This window comes from Sorex fumeus, unplaced genomic scaffold (assembly GCF_029834395.1).
Source record: "Sorex fumeus unplaced genomic scaffold, SorFum_2.1 ptg000063l, whole genome shotgun sequence".
Lineage (NCBI taxonomy): Eukaryota > Metazoa > Chordata > Mammalia > Eulipotyphla > Soricidae > Sorex > Sorex fumeus.
The window spans coordinates 71443074-71466076 of NW_026606120.1; the positions used below are offsets into that span (position 1 = coordinate 71443074).

Consider the following 23003-nt stretch of genomic DNA (forward strand, 5'->3'; position numbering starts at 1 on the left):
TCACTCCCTGGCGCTCTCTCGCTCTAGCTCTCTCTCTCACTCTCTCTCGCTCTGCGTTCTGTCCGGGAGGAGTACAGAGAAGCCAATAGCATGCGGGGTCTCTAATGGATGCAAATGATCGTGAAAAGACAGTGCGAAATATGAAACAACTCATTTGCAGGGAAGTAAATCACCGAAAACTGTTTATGAACTGGCATCCCTGCTTCGAAATGTAAAGCGAGGACCTCTTTAAGTGGCGGTATATTTTTGTTTGGGGGGTGGGGGGTGGGGGGAGGGCGAGCGAGCCGCGGCTGCCATGCAAGCCTAGACTTTTCCAGGCTTCGCTGGCCTTTTCCTATTCCTGGAAATCACCAAAAGTGCGGCGGCTTCGAGATCTTCTTCGCCTTTTCTTTCTTTTCTCCCCCCCTCCTCCCTTTCCCTCTCCTTTCCTGGCGAGGGTGACTAGGAGCCGGCGAATCCGCGGTTTTTTTTTTCTCTCTCTCTCTCTCCCTCCCTTTCCCCCTCCCCACCCCCCTCCCCAACAGCCCCCAACTACAGTCGCCGCCGTCGCCGCCGCCTCAAAATTCAATAAAATGAGCTCTTATTTCGTCAACTCACTGTTCTCCAAATACAAAACCGGGGAGTCCCTGCGCCCCAATTACTATGACTGCGGCTTCGCCCAGGACCTGGGCGGCCGACCCACCGTGGTGTACGGTCCGAGCGGCGGCGGCACTTTCCAGCACCCGTCGCAGATCCAGGACTTCTACCACGGGCCGTCGTCGCTGTCCACGGCGCCCTACCAGCAGAACCCGTGCGCTGTGGCGTGCCACGGGGACCCCGGCAACTTCTACGGCTACGACCCGCTGCAGCGGCAGAGCCTGTTCGGCGCGCAGGACCCAGACCTGGTGCAGTACGCCGACTGCAAGCTCGCAGCCGCCAGCGGCCTGGGAGAGGAGGCCGAGGGCTCCGAGCAGAGCCCGTCGCCCACACAGCTCTTCCCCTGGATGCGTCCGCAAGGTGAGCTCGCGGCGGGGCCGGCTGGCCGGGAGGGAATCAGGGGGGCCGAGGCCGGCCAGGGGGCGGGCAGGCCAGCGCCTTCCCCCCAGCTCCTGCAATACGTGTCCGCTGTTCAAATCGCCTCCTCCTCCCTCCCTCCCTTCCTCCCCTTCCTTCCTTCCTTCCTTCCTTCCTTCCTTCCTTCCTTCCTTCCTTCCTTCCTTCCTTCCCTCCATCCTTCCCTCTGTGTTCCCTCCCTCCTATTATTTTTGTCCCCCTTGAAGAAGGGGTGTTTCATAACATTTCCTGGATCCATACCCCCTTCACCCCGCCTGACTTTTCTTCTTCCCCTCCTTTCTCCCTTTTACTGTTTTATGGGGGGTAGTGGACAGAGGGTGGTGGGCGTGGGGGGTGCTCAACTTTTGCACTTCTCAATTGCTTTATAGTTTAATTACCCTGAAGAAACTTTTCTTCTGGGGCAGAGGCTCTGGGGGCTTTCCTAGGTGCGTCCACACCCCCACCCCTCAATCCTGGCTTTTAAAAATTCTTCTTTCTCTCCCTGCTTCACAGCTTTCCTTCTAAAGTTTATGGCACTTTTAATAGATTTGAACCACCCCCACCCAGCTCTCTGGTGCTGGTTACCAGGGGAGGGGCTCCCCCTTCCTGGCTCCCTTAGATTCAGCGGTGTCTGATCCCCCTCACCCCCCCCCCCCGTTGACCGCGGCCTCCCAGCGCCCCCGCCCAGAAGGTCCCCTGCCCTTATTATCTTGGTCTCCTAGGCTGGTTCACGAATTTCCCAACCTTCTCCGTCTCTGCCCCCTCCCCCCCTCCCCTCCCCTCTGTCTCGCCCTTTACCCATTCCCAGCAGCCGCCGGACGCAGGCGAGGCCGCCAGACCTACAGCCGCTACCAGACCCTGGAGCTGGAGAAAGAGTTCCTATTTAATCCCTATCTGACTCGCAAGCGGCGGATCGAGGTATCGCATGCGCTGGGACTGACAGAGAGACAGGTCAAAATCTGGTTCCAGAACCGGAGGATGAAGTGGAAAAAAGAGAACAACAAAGACAAGTTCCCCAGCAGCAAATGCGAGCAGGAGGAGCTGGAGAAACAGAAGCTGGAGCGGGCCCCGGAGGCGGCGGACGAGGGCGATGCGCAGAAGAGCGACAAGAAGTAGGCTGGAGCTGGGACAGCCAGGGCCGCGGCCGCCGCCCGCCCGTCCGCCCGCCCGCCCGCCCGCCGGTGCCCCGGCCGCGCCGCCGCCGCCCGCCCCCGCCCGAGAGCGCTCCGGCCCCGCGAGCGGGGCCCCGAGCCCGGCCTCCCACCGCAGCGTCCCCGCCGCGCCAGTCCCCGCTAGTGGTAGTATCTCGTAATAGCTTCTGTGTGTGAGCTACCGTGGATTCCTGCCCTTCTCTCGGGGGCCGGGGGGCAAAGAAAAAAGGATTGAAAGCAAGGACTGCCTCGCCCTGCGAGGGTGAGCGGCCGAGGCCTGGCTGAGCCCCCACGCCCCCCGTCCCGTGTAAAAAGCTTCCTTGTGCAATGGTCTTTTTTCCTTTGAACGTGCTTCTTTGTAATGACCGAGGTACCGATTTCTGCTAAGTTTCCCAACAACATGAAACTGCCTATTCACGCCGAAATTCTTACTGTCTCCCTCTCTCTCTCTCTCTCTCTCTCTCTCTCTCTCTCTCTCTCTCTCTCTCTCTCTCCTCATTTCCCCCTCCCCACCCCCCTGTCCCCGCTGCCCTCCCTCGCTCGCCGGCTTTCTCTCCTGCTTCTCTCTCTTTTCCTCCGACTCCCCACCCCACCCCCCCTTTGGTTTGACAATTTCGTCTTAAGTGTTTCTCAAAAGAGGTTACTTTAGTTAGCATGCGCGCTGTGGGCAATTGTTAAAAGTGTTCTTAGGTTTACTGTGAAGAGAATGTATCCTGTATCCGTGAATTGCTTTATTGGGGGGAGGGAGGGCTAATTATATATTTTGTTGTTCCTCTATACTTTGTTCTGTTGTCTGCGCCTGAAAAGGGCGGAAGAGTTACAATAAAGTTTACAAGCGAGAACCCGAGACTGGCCCGGCTCCGGGCTCCTCATTTGCTCCTGGCGCCCTTTGCAGAGCTGGGGAGGAGGGGGGGGGCGGGGGGAGCCGGTCACCGGTCTCCTGCGCCCGCCTGGCCAGGCCAGGCCGCCGGGAGGAGGGGGCGGGGGCTGGAGGCAGGTGGTGCGAGTCCCTGGGCCCAGGGGCGCAGGGGGTGAGGGAGGCGGCTGCGTGTGATTGGAGGAGAAGGGAGCGAGGGAGGGGAGCCAAGAGAAACCCCCTCCCCTCGCGTTCTGCGGCTGCGGGCCCCGGAGACCCGGGCGCCCAGGCCACGCCGCGCTGGGGAGATGCGCCCGGGCGGGTGGCTCTCTCGCCGCCACCTCCCCCTTTGTTTCTCTGTGTCCTCTCCTGGGGGTGGGGGGAAGGGAGGGGGCGGGTAAAGGTGGAGTGCTGTGCTGCTGAATAAGCTTATATTTTTATTTTTCCCGGACGGGGGGGGGGTGGCGGGGGCGGGGGCAGGAGCGGGTAAATGTTCTTCCCCCTCATCTCCCCCCCGTGGGACTTGGCTACCTTTTCCCTCCTGGAGGTCGAGGCTCACCGCCCTCCACCCTCGCTCCCTCTACGTTTCCGGCAGCTAGCCTCCAGGAACCAGAAGAGCAAATACTCTAGCTGCCTTCCCCCTTCCTTTCTCTTATCACCCACTTCATTCCCTTCTTTTCAGAAAATTTTCACATCCCCCTTTTTATTTTAGCTACCGTGATCCGCAGCATCCCACGCAGTTCGTGGGAGGAACCCCGCGCCTCTAGGAGCACCCACGAAGCCTCGCACTGTCCCTGCCGTGGGTCTGGGCCAGGCTCACCTAGTTCCTACCTTGGGGGGACCGGCCTAAGTTCCCCCCAAAGGCCCAGCCTGACTGGCTGGGTTCAAATTAATAGAGCTGCTCCCCGCCACCCACCCAGTGGCGTGCCATCTCTGCGTTTGCTTCTCGCTGGGTAACGGGCTGGGGAGGTTGGTGGGGGGAGACAGCACGGATCGCTCGGTGATTATTTATTTTCCCTTCCACTCCATTCCTTCTTCCCCAAATCTCGCCTGCAAGCTGCCTCCTGCCCATGGGGGTCGCCAGCGGCCCTTGAGCCCCCAGCCCCAATCCACAGGACTTGGCGCTCCCATTCATTATTGATCATATTTTATAAATCCAACGCCACACAATTTTTTCCACATTACCGGGAGCCGTGGGGAGGCTGCCTGGCCATTGGCGGAGGGGACGTCACGTGGGCGGGGTCACGTGGTCCGGAGAGGAAAAAGGGGGTCCTTTTCGGTGTAAATCTGGACTCTAATTCTGTAATATATCAAGGAATCTCGTAAAACCGACACTAAAACGTCCCTGCCTACAAATCATCCGGCCAAATTATGAGTTCATTGTATTATGCGAATGCTTTATTTTCTAAATATCCAGCCGCAAGTTCCGTTTTCGCTACCGGAGCCTTCCCCGAACAAACTTCTTGTGCGTTCGCTTCCAACCCCCAGCGCCCGGGCTATGGAGCGGGTTCGGGCGCTTCCTTCGCCGCCTCGATGCAGGGCTTGTACCCCGGCGGGGGGGGCATGGCGGGCCAGAGTGCAGCCGGCGTCTACGCGGCCGGCTACGGGCTCGAGCCGAGTTCCTTCAACATGCACTGCGCGCCCTTTGAACAGAACCTCTCCGGGGTGTGTCCCGGAGACCCCGCCAAGGCGGCGGGCGCCAAGGAGCAGAGGGACTCGGACTTGGCGGCCGAGAGTAACTTCCGGATCTACCCCTGGATGCGAAGCTCAGGTAACGCCGCGCACCCAGCCGTCCCGAGCCGCAGTGGCCCGGGCCCGTGCTCCCGGAAGGCGCCCCCTTCCTGGCCAAGTGTCCCTTTCCGCGTCCTGAGTGCTCTCGGCAGGAGATCGGCCCTGGGGGACGCGGCACCCCCCGGGCCCCCACCCCCTTTTCGATTTGGTGCTCTTTAGGTTGGCGCTGCTTCGCTGGCGGATCTCTCTCCGCCGACGCCGTGGCGCGCCGAGCCCCCTGGCCGCCCCCCACCCTTCCTCCTGGCCTTTTAGCTTTAAATATTTATCAGCCACGCCGGCACGGGCTGGAGATGAGGCCGTTTGTCTTGCGGAGGAAGGCTGGGGTTTGCAGAGAATAGCCATTAGGGTCTCTCCCCCCCTCCTCTTTCCCTCCCCCCCAATCTCAGCTCTGGGTGTGTCCCCCATCCCTAGCTTGGATAAGGTCTAGGGGAGGGGGCTGCTGCACTGAACAGTTTCCCCCTCCCCCTTTCTTCCCAGCCAACCCCGCTCCCCCTCTATTCCCTTCAGGACAATTAGAGGTGGGCTCTAGAGGCCGGTGGAGGAGGGGGTGTGAGAGGAGAGTCCAGGCAGGGACACAGAGCCAGGGAGGCAGGTGGAGGGGGGATGGCTGAGACCAAGAGAGATGAAGCTCCTGACCCCCCAGTGAACTTGGGAAGGGGGCAGAGGCCTGGGAACCGGCTGGCTTCCTCAGGTGCCCATCCTGGAAAGAACTTCCCTGGGGAGAACTGGCCAATAAGTTTACAGGTATCATTCTAGAAGGTCCTTGTTCTCTCAGAGAGGGCTTACAAGTCTAGGGAGACAGATCCTAGTCCTAGAGAACAGCCACTAAGGCAGCTACTATGGTGGGAATTCTAAGGGACTGGGGGAACATGGGGTCTCCTGCCGAACTTGTCCTAAACATTCTTCCTGTTGGCTTGGACTCTGGGGGGGGGGGGGAAGAAAGGGGCTCCGACACAAGCTGTGAAAGACCCAAGACTTGTGAGTAGAAGGACCCCACCTTCTGAGTTAAGAGGAGGGCTTCAACCTCAGTGCTGGTGGTTGAGGTCCCCATTACCAGCTCCATAATTCAAGCACCTTTCCAGTTGATTTATCAAAGCCCAAATTTTTCTGCTCATTAACATTTCAGCTTGGCTTTTATCTGACTTGAAATTAGGGCCCTTAGCTCCTCCTCTCCTCCTCTCCTTCCCAGGAGACCTGGCACTAGCACCTCCCTCTCACTCTAGCGTGCATAAGCCTCTCCTCAGCCTCCTGGGGTGGAGGCTCTGGGTCTGCCCTACAGGAGCTCCCAAACCCAATACATTAAGTTCCACCTACTCCAGCACATGCTGTCTCTCGCCCCTCTGTCTGTTTCTGTGGGCCCCGAAATTGCTTTGGAGAGCAGGGTGATCTGGATAGGTGAACTGGACAGGTTGCTCCACTGTGAACCTGTCACTCCCAGGGGAATAGTCCTCAGAAGGCTGCTCTCAGATGACTCCGTGCTGCCAGGAAATCTGCAAATCCTTACCTTCTAGGTCCACACCCAAGTCCAGTTGGAGGTGGTGATAGACTGGTCATGCGAAGCTCCTTTGTCTCCTTTCCTTTGGGGCGGGGGAACACTCAGGCCAGGCCTTAAGCCCCACACCAGAGTCACTGGGATGGTTTCCACTGCTGTCTATGCCTCCTCCCCACCCCCCTAGACCATCAGAGTCAGCATTCAAAAGAGGAGATTCTGATCTTCAGGGGGAAGTAGGGGCTTATCTCACCTTGACACAGTCACCCTTTAGGTGCAGATCCTTCAAGGGGTAACAGGTTAGATCTTGGGTTCACAAGGCTTGAATTGGGAGACTTCCGGGTTGGCAAATGGAAACACAGGCCTTGGTGGGCCTCAAAGCTGCACACAGAGGGCCCAGGGAAGGCCTGGGCTGCAAGGTGGAAAGGGAGAATTTGGTTTAGTGTCAGAATGCGATCTTCCAAGCATTGATCTCCCCCCTTTCCCTACCCCCAATCACAGGGAGGGTTTAAGAAGGACTTGGGCACTCTGGTGGTCTTTTCCACATACACTGATTTTTCTCCTCCAAATACTACGTGCAGGGACCGACCGCAAGCGAGGCCGCCAGACCTACACGCGCTACCAGACGCTGGAGCTGGAGAAGGAGTTCCACTACAACCGCTACCTGACCCGGCGGCGGCGCATCGAGATCGCGCACGCGCTCTGCCTGACCGAGCGGCAGATCAAGATCTGGTTCCAGAACCGGCGCATGAAGTGGAAAAAGGAGAACAAGACCTCCTCGGGCCCCGGGGCCACCAGCCAAGACAAGGCTGAGGCCGAGGAGGATGAGGAAGAGTGAGGGACAGAGAAAGGGCAGAAGAGGAAAGGAAAGAGAAAGGGAGAGAAAGAAGGGAGAAACCCATCTTTGGGAACTGAACCAAGAAACCCAAATCTAACGGGGTGGGGTGGGGGAAAAAACTATTTAAGTGGAAAGTGGTTTTAACATTTTTAAGGAGAGAGAGTGTGAGATTTTGGTTTCTTAACACTGAAAAAAAAAATACTACCTATAGGAAAATCCGTCGGGTTTGTTTTTGTATAATATGGGAAGGACATACCTACCTGCTCTGTAGCTTTCAGGAATTTGCTCCCCCATTTTTTATGTGGCTGTTGTTAAGGTTCTTGTAAATTCTTGCTGTTTTGTAAGCTCCTATGATGCTGTCTTTGTGGCCTGTGGGTCTGGACTAATGTGTGTGGCTCCCCCCTATCCTGAACCTCTGCTTTCCCAGTAATGGCACTGAAGGGACCTTAGGGAACCCCCCAGAACCCTCAACTAGCTCAGTGTCCCCTCTGTGAAACCTCTTGCCTGATGCTCCTGTTCCCTTCCATCTGTCCCCATGATCCTCTTTTCATTCTGGTTGTATCTGGAGAATGGAGAAGTAAAAAGATTAAATAAAGCAATTAAAAAAAAATAAACAATGGTCCTATTTTCTGTGTCTCCCTGAGGCTGGAGTGAAGGTGATGGGTGGGGGTCAGGTTTAGCTATGCACCCCAGTTTTTCCCCTTCCTCAATTTTAATGCTGGGTATTGTTGTTAATTCTTGTTCTGTGGGGGCTGTGAACCAGTGAACCCCAAAATCACACACATTTCCTCTAGGTATGGACACGCAAATGTACATAGTAGCATGTGTGAATAGGCTGGCATCCTGCAAAAATCACTGTGCACATGTCCTCTTAATGGTCACTAATAAACTCTCAGATCTTACATTCATGGATCAGGGTCTTCTCACACCCGAACTCCACACTCAGAGCACAAGCGAATTCGCGTTCACACACACTCACAAGCAGACATAAGCTCGCACTCACCCTGACATTTATCTGCATACCGACGGACAATTCGCACATTGGCTTATAAACACACGGATTCACATTTGGCCCCAAGTAAACACATCCGTGAGTCTGCACGCTCAGTCCCGCACATTCCTCAAACCAAACAAAATCCTCTCAGTCCCACAAACTATTTTTCATGCAGGCCTTCAAACAAGGCTGCAGCCCTGCAAGGCCACTGGGGCACAAATGCAGAACTGACCTCCAACGCAACGAAGAACAGAAGGTAGGGGAGGGTGCCTTCCTGTGTCCCCAAACCCTCCTGTCGCTGGGAGCTGGGCAGAGGCCAGGCCGGCAGCAGGAGCAGCGGCCAGGGGCAGATCTGAGTTCCCACTCACTCGGCCGACACTTTCCGCAAGAGATAGTCGGTTCTTTTATTTCAACCTATTTTACTTTAATTCTTTTAAATTTATCTAATTCTAAGTTAACATAGAAACCCAAACAAAAATTTTAAATGGGGAGAGATGAGACCCGAGAGCGAGAGTACCCCCGGCGAATTTACCGGGCTGGTGAGGCCGCTGTTGAAGCCGTATCCTGGCTGCCCTCAGTCGCCGACGCTTTTGGCCTCCACCGGCTCCTCCGCGCCTTTTTGCCCTTTCACCGCACCGCTGGCAGCCTGGAATTTTCTCCGGAGCTCAGAGAAAGCAAGGGAAAAGTAAAACATTTGGGGGAGGTTATTTCGTTTCAAGCATCTGGGCTTTGGTAGCTTAATTTAAAATACGGGAGTATTTCCGGGGACCTGGGAAATCTGGGGTGAATTTGGTTGTTTGGTTTATTTTTTGTTTTACCCCAATTGAGGGACAATAATCTGTGTAACTGAGGAACTGAATTTTAGTTTTTATTGGATCCTACGCCCTGGATTATTAAAAACTTTAAAACAGTTTTTAATAAAGGATCTAGAGTGGGAAGAGAATTGGAGCGGAAGAGCATTTTAGGGGACTCCTTTCATTTGAATATGTAAGTAAAGAATTCCTACACCTGCAGCTCCCCGATTAGTGGATTAGTGGCCTTAGGAACCCCCTCACCCTCAGAGTGCTGCAAAAACCTCAGCTGTCTGCAAAAACCTGGGCTCACTGGGATTTTGGCAGACACATCTGGGACCCCGCTTTACCCCACTCTGATTTCTAGGGTTCCTGAAGTGAGAATCCAGTGGCTAGAATTCTACCTTGGTATTTCTTGAGTCAGCTTTACCCTTGGGGAAAAAAAATCTAAACTCTAGGGCATCTCAGGCCCCCACACCTGCAATGCTACACCCCTTACAGGTGGGGGACCCACTGTCTATAGGGCTGGAAATGTGGGGTATCTTTAGGTAGGAAATGGAGCCCCCCCTGAAAGCTTTCATTTTGCCCTGATGCAAGTGAACAGGATATCCTCTGCAGCTCCCTCCCGACTCATTCACAAACGGCCTTAGAACGATCCAGGGTGAAGGCTTGGGGTGAATTTTTTAGTAGAAGAGTCAGGACAGAGTTCCTTGGACAAAGAGGGAAGCTCCAAAAAGAACCCTCTTTCCCCCATCTGGCTCCTTGTGACTCCACTGTCTAGTTTCCTGCATCCCAACCCTCATCCCTTCTCAGATTGGGGTTTCCCCAAAAAGCGAGAAGGAGAAGAAAAGAAGATGGCGACTGGGAAAAGGGTTGCTGGCAGAGCAGCCATGAAGAAATGCAATAAATTCCTTGTTGTTTTATGAAAATTTACAACTTTGTGATAGAAGTTTATGAGTGGTTGAATCCAGCGATTGGCCGGCGCCGGTCATGTGGCCGGGCGATCGTGAACATGAACTTTTTATCATTTCCCTGGTGGTTATAATGCAGCATTCTTTTGGACACCACACCTAGGTCGGAGCACTGTCGTCCTTCAGGGCTCCAGCCTCTTGGTATTTTTATACTTCAGTATCAACCCGATAAAGCAAAAGAGAGAGAGGGAGAGAGAGAGGGAGGGAAGAGAGGGAGGGACAGAGAGGGAGAGAGAGAGAGAGAGAGAGAGAGGGAGAGAGAGAGAGAAAGAGAGAGAGGAGAAGGGGAGGGAATTACACACAAAAGAGAAAACCAAAAATAATCTTAATTTCTAAATTAATTTGCTTGCTGACCTGGGATTTTAGTCATCATGGAGGAAAAACGGACAATCTGCCCAGGACCTCAACCTGATATCATTTTTCAAAGACAGAACTTACTCCATTTTCTATGCAAATACCAGAAAAGCGAAACACACCCTCTTCCAAGTCAGAGGAGGGGAAGCGACGGCTCTCAGGTTGGGACAATATTATCTGGAAGATGAAGAAGAAACCGAACGCGCTTCCCCCCTCCTTTCTCCCCACCCCGTTCAATCCGGAGGAAAAGAATCCCAAGGTCTGCAAAGGTAAGGGAGCCTCTACAATTCTTGCTCTTTTCATTCGTTTTGTAGGGGGTGGGGCTTGGGTTTGCCTCCCTCCCCCCACTCCAAGAAGGAGCTGAACCCCACCTCTGGGCGCTGCAGGGAGAGGCTTCCCAGGAAATATAGTGGCCGAGAGAGGGGTGACTGCATCCTGGAGGGGGAGCCAGGGCAGGGAAGACGGGAGGAAGAACGGAAGGGCCACGGAGACGAGCTCCAAGTCGCTCTTTGAACAGTGGTAGCAGAAGCTTCCGAGGATGGGGGCGAGTGGGCTGCAGGGCCCCTCAGAAGCTGGTTACTACAGCCTCAGGGGGTTTCAACCCCACCCCTCCCCCCAGCCTCCCTAGTCCCGGCCTCCCCAAGTGCCCCTGCGCAGTTCTCTTGCCCAGTGCGTAACGCTGGCTGATGGGCGGTTTCCCGGCAGCATTGGCACGCGGGGCGGTGGCGCTGAGGGGCGTCCTGGTCTCCGGAGGGCCTGGAATCTCCGCAGAGGCCATCGGGGGCGAGGCGGCGGCTAGAGAGACACAGAAAGAACAATTCACAGAGAAAAGCTCATTAGCTCTCTTCGGAGACCTTCCTGAAATGGAAGGGCTGTGGGTGGAGGAGCCCAGATCAAGGCATACCCCCCAGGAAGCCTGCCTGGAAATGCCCAGGTCTCTGGCCATTCCCGCTGGAGGAAGCCTCGCTCTGCAGGGACACAGTTTTGTGGTTTGAACGCGGTAGGTCACAGCATGTTGGTTCCTGTTGTCATATTGATTATATTTCTTGTGTTTTCGTTGGGGTGGGGCATGTGGATTTGGATGGAAGGGGAATCAGGTGTGTGTGATGTGGAAACATTTCCAACTTTCCTGGATCAAAATGTGGCGATGTGAAAGCAGCTGTTTCTTTCTTTTTTTTCCCCTTTCTTTATTTCTCTCTCTTTTTCTCCTCCTGTGTTGTTATTGTGTTAGGCTTGTAAACAAAATTAAAAAGAGCACAGAGAAAAAGAAAAAGAAAACCCAATTAGGGGCAGGATAGGGTCTGAAATGGAAAGCTGTCTGGCCTGGTGCTAAGCTCAGCTACCTGTCCTGACACCCCATTCCATTTCCAGCCAGGATTCCTGGGGAGGAGCAGGGGGTCTTTGGGCAGTTCGGAACAGCCGGCTGGTGCTAGAAGAGGCAGGTGAGGATTTAAAAATAGAACAAGAAGGTTTCTGGGGAGGCTTTCTGCCAAAGATACTTTGGGCGTGGAGGGCAGGCGGGGCTGTTTGAGAACCTTGCTCAAATCTCAAATAGGTGATCGCTTCTCTTAAAGACAGATAAAGAGCATCCACCTTGGGACCAGTGGTTGCCTAGAATTGCCAGGGTTTAGATATTTGCGTGAGGGATGAGCCGTCTCACCCTGGTGCTGGAGAAGCCATGGATGAAGCCACTTGTGGCGCAGGAGAGGGGGCCCAGAAGGCACAGGTAGGTGCCTCCAAGCAGGCCAGGACTGAGGGCAGGGAGAATCCCCAGCAGTTGCCTAGCTGGAGAAGTTCTCTACGACACCCACATCACTCGGAGCATATTCTCAACGGAAAAATTTCCCCAACTCACCCAGACTAAAGATTGTTCTCTCCTGTAGTCTTGGCGGAGTATAAATCATGCCTTTAGACAGTTTGCTCTGGCCCAAATTATGCGGTTTGCTGCCATCTACCGTCCGTTCGGAGACATGCGTTTTCGGTGCCGCTTGCCTTAACTGCCTGAGCCGAGCCCCGGCGCGCAGGTTCGGCGCGATCCACGGGGATTTCGGGCCCACATGGTTCTCTTGGCGCTGGATTTCGGTTCTAGACCGCGTGCGTGTGACTGAGAGGACAGTGTCCCTCCTACTCTCCAGTCCCATCCCAGCCCCAAGCCTGGTGGCTGGCTGGGGAAGAGACTTTTTTTAAAAGGGCATATTCAAAAAGGACTAATACTATGGGCCGCGGGCAGGGGATCCTGGACCGGAGGGTGGGGGCGTCCGAGTCACCGAGCTCTCCACCTCCCGCCGCGCCAGGGGATCCTCCGGGGCCGTTCGGGAGATCGGAAGATCGAGGCCAAGGCTGTCGGAGGTTTATTTGGTTTTCTTTTCGGCCAAGGGAGGGGGCCAGTTCCACTTGGTTGTCAAAAGACAGGCCGCGTCTGTGTTTTCCCTGTTGGCTGCTGGGTCTTGCCAGTTCCTTGGCGGGCGAGTCGGTGGAGAAGGAACTGAATCGGGTTTTCTGGAAAGTGTTGGTGTCTGCCAGTGAGTGCGGGTTCCCGCCCCCATTCTCGATCGTTTGGAGCGAAATCGACATGAATGAGCGTGGAGAGAGGCGGAAAGGTGGGAGTGGAGTGGGGATCAATCATCAAGGAAGCAAACCACTGCCATTTCCGTTCCTGCCAGACCCTCTCACACCCGCTTAACCCGTCCGCTCGCGCAGAAGGGGGTGGCGAGGGCGGGGGGGCCGAGCGTCCGCCGCCGCGGTGCAATATTGGCCCTTGTCTCACCGGTTACTGATTAGCTCGGGCTTTCAAGCCGCAGGAGCAAGCTCGACCCTTTCAAGGTGCTGGGGCCCCGGCTCCTGGCGGGAACTGCAGGAAATCGCCTGCGGTGCGGGTAGGCCGAGGTGTTACTAGGGTCTGGCCCGGGAGCTGGGGGTGGGGAGGGGGGTGCGCCTGGTGCGCCGACCTGGAGCCCGGGGAGGTGCCGGGCTGCAAGGCGGTGGCTGCGTGCCCGCGCCTCGGCGCCTCTCGAATCTGGGCCGGGGGTACAGCCTCAGCGGCGCGGAGGCGCGAGAGTTTCTGGCGTCTGGACGGCCGGTCCCAGAACTGAGGCCCCGGTGCAGCGCGCTCCGAAAGTCTGGGACTCCTCGGAGGTGTTGCCAGTACACAGCTGGGAGGGTGGCGAGGGCAAAGTGGGCTGGTACCAAGGAATGCTTTCGGACTTCTTAGGGTGCCCACGGCCCTGGGAGAGTTTTTAGGGAATCTGCGAGCTGAGCGCTACCGCAGACGCCCCCCCCCCCCCCACCCCGCGAGAGACTGGTCATTTGCATAATGGAAATGAGGTTCTTTGTAGCTGGCTTCGACCCGCTGATTTGAAGGCGACGTCCGCTCTGTGTGCCCCAAAGTCAGAGGTTCAGAGTCCAGGAAGGAACTAGGTTGGGATGGTTTCAGGGTCAGCCCAGCCAGAGTTGGGTGAGGGGTGAAGGCAAGTGCCCACAGTCCAAAGAGCTGAAGGGGGAGGAGGGGTGTGAGTTTTGTAGCTGAGAGGAAATGGGAAACCAGACAATGTCTCACTCCCTTCCTCACTACTTCTCCCCCCTCCCCAGGCTAGCACCCCCGCCCTTTTTCAAGGTTGGGTGCAGGAGACATATACTCCTGAACTCAATACAACCTAGACATACAACCCTGGAAGCTGGGTGTGCATCCACAGGGCCTCAGACCCTGCACAGAAAATTATCACCAGTTCTGCCCCAGGGACTCCTGAGCAAGTCTTCTGTTGTGTACCCCATCCTTGGTACACAGCTCCACCCACCTCTCTCCAGACACTTCCTCATGGAGGCAGGTACAGGCCCCTCAAACCAGCAGACCACTGTGCCTGCTGCTGTATATTTATATATTCTTCCTTGGAGACAGACAGACAGACGGCAATGGACAGAGGGACCCACAGACACATTTGTTGAGATCTGGCTATAGAAACCAGCAGGCGGGAGGCCTGCCTGCCTGTTCTTTCTCCCAAACAAACGCATCAGACGAATAAACGCTCATAAATACCTCTGGGCTTAGATAAGAGCGATGAGGCGCTATTTCCTTTCATGCCGACGCCAGGCGCCCAGGCCATGCCTTTGCGGCTCCAACTCTCGGACAGGCAACCTGCAGAGGTGAGGTTAATTTGGGGTCTAAGACTCTAAGAATAAGAGGATTCTTTTCCTGCATCCACAGGGGAAGGCTCCCTCCCTCACAGAATCTGGACAACACAGGGCAAAGCCCACACCATCTTGTCCCAGGATGAGGGCCAGTGAGGTAGCAGGGAGCTAAGACCCAAGGCCCAGCCCCAGGCATGTGAAAGAGGGGGTGCATTCTCTCCACCTTTTTTCCCTGCCCGGACCCTCCTTGGAGGAGTGAGCTCAATCCCAGTTAGATTGGTCCCTTAGGACTCCATCTTAAGGAACCTCCAAGTCATTGTCTTAAATCTTCCTTAACCCTCATAGTGTCTAGCTGGGTGGTGGTCTGGAGGGAATCCTGGGGATGGTCCCTTGGCCATGAAGGTGCAATCAAGAATTTGTCCTGAGCTTAGGCAGCATTGCTGGCCACTTTGCAACCAACCAGGTTTCTCCTTTGGTCAACAAACCTCAGCCCTGTGTCACTTTTCCTGCATCACATTTCTGAATATTTCCTATGCCATTTCAGTGGGCAAATTTTCCCACAAAAGGAAACCCGAAGGATATGACAGAGGAGGGCAGCCTGGGCCCTTGGTCATCAGAAAACTTTGCCCCACGACCTGGCTTCAGGCCCAAAGATGGTCCACCTGTACAGTCTGGTCTTTATATACATATTAGAATATTGAAAACACTATTATTAGGTCTTCCAAGCTGGTCTCAATTCTTATGAGGGAGAGAGAGATAGAGAAGAGACAGAGAAAAAGACGGAGAATTGTGCCTAAGCTTGCCTGAAGGAAATGAAGTAAAGGTGGCCACACAAACACAAAGTGTGGGAGGGGATTGTGCAGAAGCAGCAGAGACAGAACTAAGGGCTGTGAGCATCTGGAGATGGGGTGGGTTGATGGTTATAGGGTGTCTGATGAGTCCCCAGGAGGACCCTCAAGCTTCCCTCCCTATAAAACTATAAACTCAAACCAAGTATTAAGAAGCAATTCATTTGAAAAAGAATTGCCAGCTTCTCATGTGACCTGGAGGAGTATCAAGAGGCCTCCCCCTTGCCAATGGCCTCTGATTATCTCCAATATGGGGGGGGGACTTGGGAATCCCACTTTGGAGGAGGAAGAATTTCCCATACTCAGAAATTCTTCATCCGGGAGAGATTGTAGTAAAGGCTATGCACAAGCTTTTGGGGATAGAAGGCGGGAGTCAAGTGAGGGCTGCAGGCAGGAAAGGGGTACCGACAATCAGGCTAGAGTCACCCCACCCTCCTGCCTATGTTTCAGAGAAAGGAGTGGGTAGCCCTTTTTCCCTGTACCTTCTCCCTTGCCAAGAGTAAGTGGTACAAGCTAGAACCAGGGCTGGGGGATGCCTGGAGAATCCTCAGCAGCCATCCCCTTCCAAGGAGCTCGTGGTCTAGCCGGAGAGCCATGGGAGAAGCCCAGGCACAGACCTTCCTGGCCCTGGGGTCCTCTGGGCAGGAGACTCTGGCCTGACCCTCAGACCCTAGAGTGGTGGGGAGAAGCAGTCCAGACTTGGAGGAAACCGGAGTGGAAAACGGTTTTCAGAACCCAAGAAGCTGGCTGCTGCTTCTTTGCCTCTTTCTTTCGGAAAACGATGTTAGTGAGCAGAGAACTCTTCAGGATCTGTACCCACACAAACCCACGGAATGAAATCTTCTCCTTTCGAGAGCCCTGAAGGAGAGGGTGTGAGAGATCTGGGGACACTGACACACCTTCCCCTTGAGGCTGTGGGGGCTCAAGGCACGCAGGGGTTAACTTTTCTGAAAACACAATTAACTTTTTTCTATTCTGTGTGGAAGGGGGGGGGCTATATTTATTTCATCTCAGGGTGTGTGTGGGGGGTAGGGTGGTCTCAGTGCAAATGCTCCCTCCTCCCTCTGAGGCACAGACGCCACTAGCAAATCCTACGTAGGTGGAACAGGAGCAGTTGTGTTGTCGGGGGAAGAGCGAGAGCGAGAGAGAGGAGAGAGAGAGAGAGAGAGAGCTAGAGCGAGAGCGCGAGAGCAAGGAGAGGAGGGGAAGAAAAAAAAAAGGTTGATAGGTTTGTGCGCGGGTCCCTCGTGCGGGCTGCGCTCCTCCTGGGTGCTATTTGACAATTCCTGCCTCTGCCATTGGTCAGTGTTGGATCAGATGGTTGTATTTCCTTCTGGCCCTCACTGGCACCTCGCCATCCCCCCTCAGCTAAAACCCAATCTCAGATATACTACTAATAGGCGCGGCGCTCGGACTATAAAACACAACAAATCATAAACCCGGCGGAGCAGCAGCGGCCGTGCGCGCCTCCCCTCCCAATGAGTTCCTATTTCGTGAACTCCACCTTCCCCGTCACTCTGGCCAGCGGGCAGGAGTCCTTCCTGGGCCAGCTGCCGCTCTACTCGTCGGGCTATGCGGACCCGCTGAGGCACTACCCCGCGCCCTACGGGCCCGGACCGGGCCAGGACAAGGGCTTTGCCGCTTCCTCCTATTACCCGCCGGCGGGCGGCGGCTACGGCCGAGCGGCGCCCTGCGACTACGGGCCGGCGCCGGCCTTCTACCGCGAGAAGGAGTCGGCCTGCGCGCTGGCGGGCGCCGACGAGCCGCCCCCGTTCCACCCCGAGCCGCGCAAATCGGACTGCGCCCAGGACAAGAGCGTGTTCGGCGAGACCGAGGAGCAGAAGTGCTCCACCCCGGTCTACCCTTGGATGCAGCGGATGAACTCCTGCAACAGTGAGTGAGCCTGCTCGCGGACCCCGACCCCTGGGCCCCCGCCCCCTCCCCAACTAGCCAGGCTCCCTCCCCCCACCTCCTCCCCACCGCCCGTCCTTCCCCGCAGGCGGCTGGGTGGGCATCTCTGGAGGCGCCCGGAGTTGTGAGGGGCGTCTGCCGGGGGTCTTCTGCCCTGCGTCCTCGCCCACCAAGAGTTTCAAAGTTTGCAAAGTCCCAGCTGCCCTGGGAGTCAGGGAGAGCGCGGGGGCGCTTTGGAAACGCCAGGCCAGAGGCCGTATTTCGAGTCGGGGATGGGGCGCCCCCCACCTCCCGCAGGCACTGGCTTCGCTCCCCCGGGTGTCGTCCCCCCTCCCCAGTCCTGGGCAGGCCCCCCACCCCGAGACGATTCCATTAAAAACGGAGTGCGTCATGGGAAGGGGGCGGCGTGACGCTGGCGAGGGCGAGCCGAGGCTGTCCCGGACCGTGTTTCCCTGGAGGTCGGGGGCTGGGGATAGATGAGGCACCCGGAAAGGGGTGTAGGCAGAGGAGGGAGGGACACGAAGGGGGAAGAAAGCGCCAGGGAGCGGGCGGAGGCGGGCAGAGGGGGCGGCGGGCGCCGGGTCTCAGGCAGGATTAGCAGTCGGCCTTAAATCCCCAATTGATGTCCATTAGCGGGACACCAAAGTGAGGAGCCGTTAATGCCGACTCGGGATCGATCCACGTCATTACGGATTAGGGGCCGGAATCTATCACGGGGTGGGGTGGGGGGGAGCGAGATGGATGGGTAGAAAAGCTGCGGCTGGGAGACCCACACCTGACCGCTCCTTCCCCGGCCCCTCCCCCTCGGCTCAGGTGGGATTTTCCACGGCGCCTCCCCTCCCCCACCCGAGGCGCAGGCCTGGGAGACCCGGAGTAAAGCTGGAGGGGGCGCTGGAGGAGTGAGAAAGGGGGCACTGGGGACGGGCCCCCAGCGGAGGGCATCCCAGGATAAGCTAGAGTCCCGGACTGCGGGTGGGGGGAGGGGGCGCGGGGGCGGCGCGGGGGGGGGGGGACTCGAGCCCCGGTGACCCCAGGCCTCAGCATCTCCTCTCTGCGTAACAGGTTCCTCCTTTGGGCCCAGCGGCCGCCGGGGCCGCCAGACCTACACGCGCTACCAGACGCTGGAGCTGGAGAAGGAGTTCCACTACAACCGCTACCTGACCCGGCGGCGGCGCATCGAGATCGCGCACGCCCTGTGCCTGACCGAGCGGCAGATCAAGATCTGGTTCCAGAACCGGCGCATGAAGTGGAAAAAGGAGAGCAAACTGCTCAGCGCGTCTCAGCTCAGCGCGGAGGAGGAAGAAGAGAAACCCGCCGAGTGAAGGCGCTGCAAAGTGGAGGGGGCGGGATGGGGGACGCGAAAGGAGAGGCCGGTGGCGAGCCAAGGGCATGGGCGAGCCCCCTGAGATGGCTTTGCGGGCGGGGGGCGGGGGGAGCCCCGGGAGCCGCTGTCCAGTGTGCGACAGGCCGGGCCCAGCGCTCTTTCGCACGCCTCCCGCCTGCAGAGCCTCTTGGGGGTTCGGAAGCCGCTTGAGCCCACCCAGCACCCCTCGCGACCCCCTCCATCTCCGCAGAGCCCGCCTCGGCCCCATCGAGGCTCCCTCGTGAGAACTGAGGACTGGACTCACTTGATGTTTCCCGGAAACAGAGCGAAACGCTCTTGCCGTGTCCCGTCTCATTTCGTCCATGTCCCCTGTGCACGGTTCAATGGTAGATTCGCAGGCCCCTCGGCAAGGGCCTCGAAGACTCCCTGACCCCAGACCTCGCTCCCATCCCCTCCCAAAGCCACTGGAAGGAGCACATACTACCTAGAAGTAAGAAGAGGAGCCTCAGAAGAAAACAAAGTTCTATTTTATTAATTTTCTATGTGTTGTGTTTGTAGTCTTGTCTTAGCTCTGGACGTGAAATACTTCGGTAATAATATTAATATTATTAATAATGATAATAATAATAAAGATGTAAAAACTCGCCGCTCTGTCACCTCTGCTCCTCCCCTGTCACTCTACCCCCCACCCCTCACCGTCACCCCATCTTCCTGGTGCCGGAAACTCCACAGCAAAAGCTGGAGCCCTGGTTGGCCCCTGCGGGTCTGCCAGCTCGGAAGTTACAGTTGAGATAAAAGCTGCGTCGTAGCTGTGCCTCTGAGGCCTGGATCCTGGCTGACTTGGGGGGCAGAGAAGGATCATTCTCCTCTTGTTCTCCACCTTATCCTCATTGGTTATTGACACTGGGGACACCTCTGAGTCCCCCTAAATCGAAGCCCCTCCAAAGCTGAACCAGGCGGGTTTCCAGACTCTGCTGGGCTTGTCTGACCTCATGCTGGCTAAAGCCCATGGCCTTTGGCCTGGTCTACGTTGTTCTGGACCTGGGGTCCCTGACCTGTGGCTCAGGAGAGTAAATTGGGGCTACTGGGTAAGATGGGCCTGCAGCTGAGGGCCCCAAGAGGCCTTTCTGCTTTAGCGGGAGTTTAGAGGCAAGTAGGGGAATGTGAGCTGCTTGCAAGGGTGCCTGGGCCAGTGCTGTGTTCTCCAAGCTCCTTGGAGCTTACAGGACAGGGGGGGCCAGGTGACGGGCAATTTGGTCTCATCTCCTCAAACCGAAGCGACCAGTCTTCTCCCCACTCTTGCCCTCATCCAGACAGCAAGCTGCAGACGCTGTTTTCCTTGCTTTCTCCTCCCTCTCCTTTTTAATTTTTTTTTTATTTTTAAAGAAAATAGCCGCCCAGCTGAAGGGGCCCAGCTGCGGCTGACTCCCGGCCGCCCAGCGCGCTCAGCAGGGCACTGCTGGTGCTCGGAAGCTCTTCCCTGGGAAGGTGTGGGCTGCTGCCGGGAAATTCGGAAACTACCCAGCCGCCAGCCAGGCCCCCCTGCCACTGCCGGGGGGCCTGGGTAGGGGGACAATAGCCAGCATCTGGTGAGAAGGCAAACGGGCCTTGCCTTGATCTCAAACTCTCGGAACCATGTTGGATCCTCAGCCCCAGGCACAGCTGTGTCTCCCGTCCTAGCAAGGAGGTTGCTTATGCCTGAACCAGCTGCGCTCCTCCTCTGGGGTCCTTGTCCTGCTCTGCTGTCCCCGCGGCCTGGCTGTGGTTCGAGACAAGGCCAGGGGGACAGCTCAAAACTTGCAGGGAGCATGGGAAAAGTAAAAGCTTTTCCTGCGAGTGCTGGACCCAGCTCTCTCACCAGCTAGCTTGGCCTGGACTCTGCCGATCCAAGATGCTGAGGATGGGCCAGAGTATCAGGTCAGGAAGCAGGCCAGGCCCAGCTCAGGGGGAAATCCATTGAAATAATTGTTTTTCACACACATCTTCCAACCCTCCCCCCTCATTTCCGTCCCCAAGTCGCCGACCTACTTTGCCCAAGAAAGGGAAAAAAGGCAAGTCAATCTTTGATCATCCATCCAGAGTTAAAATAAGAATAACAACGGGGTTTGGGGGAAGAACACAAATAGAGATTAACTCCATCCCCTCACCCCGAGTGAGTAAAGACTCAACCAGGTCCCTCCAATAAAAGATTCAACCCCATGGGGAGCCTAGGCCGGGTTCCTTTCTCGCCCAGCGCTGCTAGGAGCCAGCAGGGAGGCAGCCGACGCCGCCATGGCGGTGTGTGGCCCGCGCTCCCGCCGATCGCCGGGAGGTGGCGCGCTCTGCTCAGAGGCTGCCGCCAACCTTCTCCTGTTTCTCCCCCTTCTTTCCCCCCCTCTCTCGGAGGCTCGCATTGAATCGGCCCTAACGATTCTCGGATCGTCATTATTTGTAACCATAGAGCATGAATTACCTCTTGAGGTCATCAGCGAGAATTTACGACTGGTCAACAAAAGCACGTGATTCCCTAACGCCCCCCCATCCCCCTTCCAACCCCCCCCCATATTTGGCCGCATACATAGCAAAACGAAGTACAGTGCATCGCTATAATTCATTAATACATCATAAATCGTGAAGCACAGGGTTATAACGACCACGATCCACAAATCAAGCCCTCCAAAATCACCCAAATGAGCTCGTACTTTGTAAACTCCTTCTCGGGGCGTTATCCAAATGGCCCGGACTATCAGTTGCTAAATTATGGCAGTGGCAGCTCTCTGAGCGGCTCTTACAGGGATCCCGCTGCCATGCACACCGGCTCTTACGGCTACAATTACAATGGGATGGACCTCAGCGTCAACCGCTCCTCGGCCTCCTCCAGCCACTTTGGGGCGGTGGGCGAGAGCTCGCGCGCCTTCCCCGCGCCCGCCCAGGAGCCCCGCTTCAGGCAAGCGGCGTCGAGCTGCTCCCTGTCCTCGCCTGAGTCCCTGCCCTGCACCAACGGCGACAGCCACGGCGCCAAGCCCTCTGCTTCGTCCCCTTCCGACCAGGCGACCCCGGCCAGCTCCAGCGCCAATTTCACCGAAATAGACGAGGCCAGCGCGTCCTCGGAGCCGGAGGAAGCGGCGAGCCAGCTCAGCAGCCCGAGCCTGGCTCGGGCGCAGCCAGAACCCATGGCCACCTCCACCGCCGCGCCCGAGGGACAGACTCCGCAGATATTCCCCTGGATGAGAAAGCTGCATATCAGCCATGGTAATTCTCTTTCTCTCTCTCTCTCTTTTTTTTTCTCCTCTGCTTTGCTTTTCTTCTCTGCGTTTGGGCTGGGGTGAGGTGGGGAGGGGGACAGGGGAGCTTGGCTTTCCCTCAAATATAGATTTGTATTTTTTCCAAAGAGGGGGGGGAACGCTCAAAAAAGGGTCCTCGCTGCTCTGGGGACAGAGTCAGAGAAGGTCTTTGGAGCTGGGGTGGGGGTGTTGGGGAGGAGTATTTTTACTCCCCTGTTCGCAGAGGCGGCTTAGGTTTTATCCGCTCAGCTGCTGGAGCTTTAGGATGAAGGATGGGGGTTCTATAACGTGGGTAAGGGTCCTGCTTAGCCGTCCCTCACCCCCCCAGGTGGAGATGGCTGCCAGCCCTGGAGGGACGAGGAGGAGCAGTCTAAGGAGCTGCTTTCCAGGGCAAAAGTGCAGCGTGCTTCGCCTCCCTCCTGGGGCGGGCAGCCGCCCGAGCCCAGCCTAGGGTGAGGCTCAGAGAGGGAGCAGGAGACAAAGCCGGGCGCCTTCGCCCGCGGCAGAAGTGGGGGCTGCAGGAGAAGGGGGTGCAGAAAAAGAGCTTTGGCTGCGGGGCTAGGGGAAGGACGGGAGCGGCGGAGAGCTGGGCGCCGGGGACGCCTGGGTCCAGCTCCACGCCCCCCTCCCCCCCCACCCCCAGGGTCTCCTCCCTGAACCGGAATAACGTTGCCTTTTGCGGCTCTGCTCTGCCTGCTCCAGATATGACCGGGCCGGACGGGAAGCGGGCCCGGACCGCGTACACGCGCTACCAGACGCTGGAGCTGGAGAAGGAGTTCCACTTCAACCGCTACCTGACGCGGCGGCGGCGCATCGAGATCGCCCACGCGCTCTGCCTGTCCGAGCGCCAGATCAAGATCTGGTTCCAGAACCGGCGCATGAAGTGGAAGAAAGACAACAAACTGAAAAGTATGAGCCTGGCGACAGCCGGCAGCGCCTTCCAGCCCTGAGCCCTGCCGGGAGGAGCCGGGGCGGCCCCAGTCCCCCGTGCCGCCCCTCAACCCCCACCCAGGCCTTTCCAACGCCTCCCTGCGCTGCAGCCGCCCGCTGGGGACCGGTTCCCAAGAGCCGGCCTCACCCAGGCCTTGTGTTATGATTTTTCGTTTGGTCTTAGGTCTTCCTGTGGCTCCCTCTCTCCCGGACTGGTTATCTTGTTATTAATTGTTAATAATGATAATAATTATTATTCCCCCCATGATCCCCCAGTCCCTGCGCTCACTCCCCACCCCCGCCAGTGTTTCTGAATGTTCGTGGTTGCACTCCTA

General features: G+C 56.9%; 4 protein-coding genes across 4 annotated transcripts; all 4 read left to right on the forward strand.

Annotated features, from left to right (window-relative positions):
* The first annotated feature begins 572 nt into the window (after positions 1-572).
* On the forward strand, positions 573-2148 carry HOXB8 (homeobox B8). The gene is made up of 2 exons (XM_056126670.1): positions 573-996; positions 1841-2148. The coding sequence occupies exons 1-2, from the start codon at positions 573-575 to the stop codon at positions 2146-2148; spliced, it is 732 nt and encodes a 243-aa protein (XP_055982645.1).
* Positions 2149-4410: 2262 nt separating this feature from the next.
* HOXB7 (homeobox B7) lies at positions 4411-7157 on the forward strand. The gene is made up of 2 exons (XM_056126671.1): positions 4411-4810; positions 6901-7157. Exons 1-2 carry the CDS (start codon positions 4411-4413, stop codon positions 7155-7157), a joined length of 657 nt encoding a protein of 218 aa, XP_055982646.1.
* Positions 7158-16718: 9561 nt separating this feature from the next.
* On the forward strand, positions 16719-18473 carry HOXB6 (homeobox B6). The gene is made up of 2 exons (XM_056126672.1): positions 16719-17133; positions 18214-18473. Exons 1-2 carry the CDS (start codon positions 16719-16721, stop codon positions 18471-18473), a joined length of 675 nt encoding a protein of 224 aa, XP_055982647.1.
* Positions 18474-21144: 2671 nt separating this feature from the next.
* On the forward strand, positions 21145-22688 carry HOXB5 (homeobox B5). The gene is made up of 2 exons (XM_056126667.1): positions 21145-21706; positions 22441-22688. Exons 1-2 carry the CDS (start codon positions 21145-21147, stop codon positions 22686-22688), a joined length of 810 nt encoding a protein of 269 aa, XP_055982642.1.
* The last annotated feature ends 315 nt before the right edge of the window (positions 22689-23003 follow it).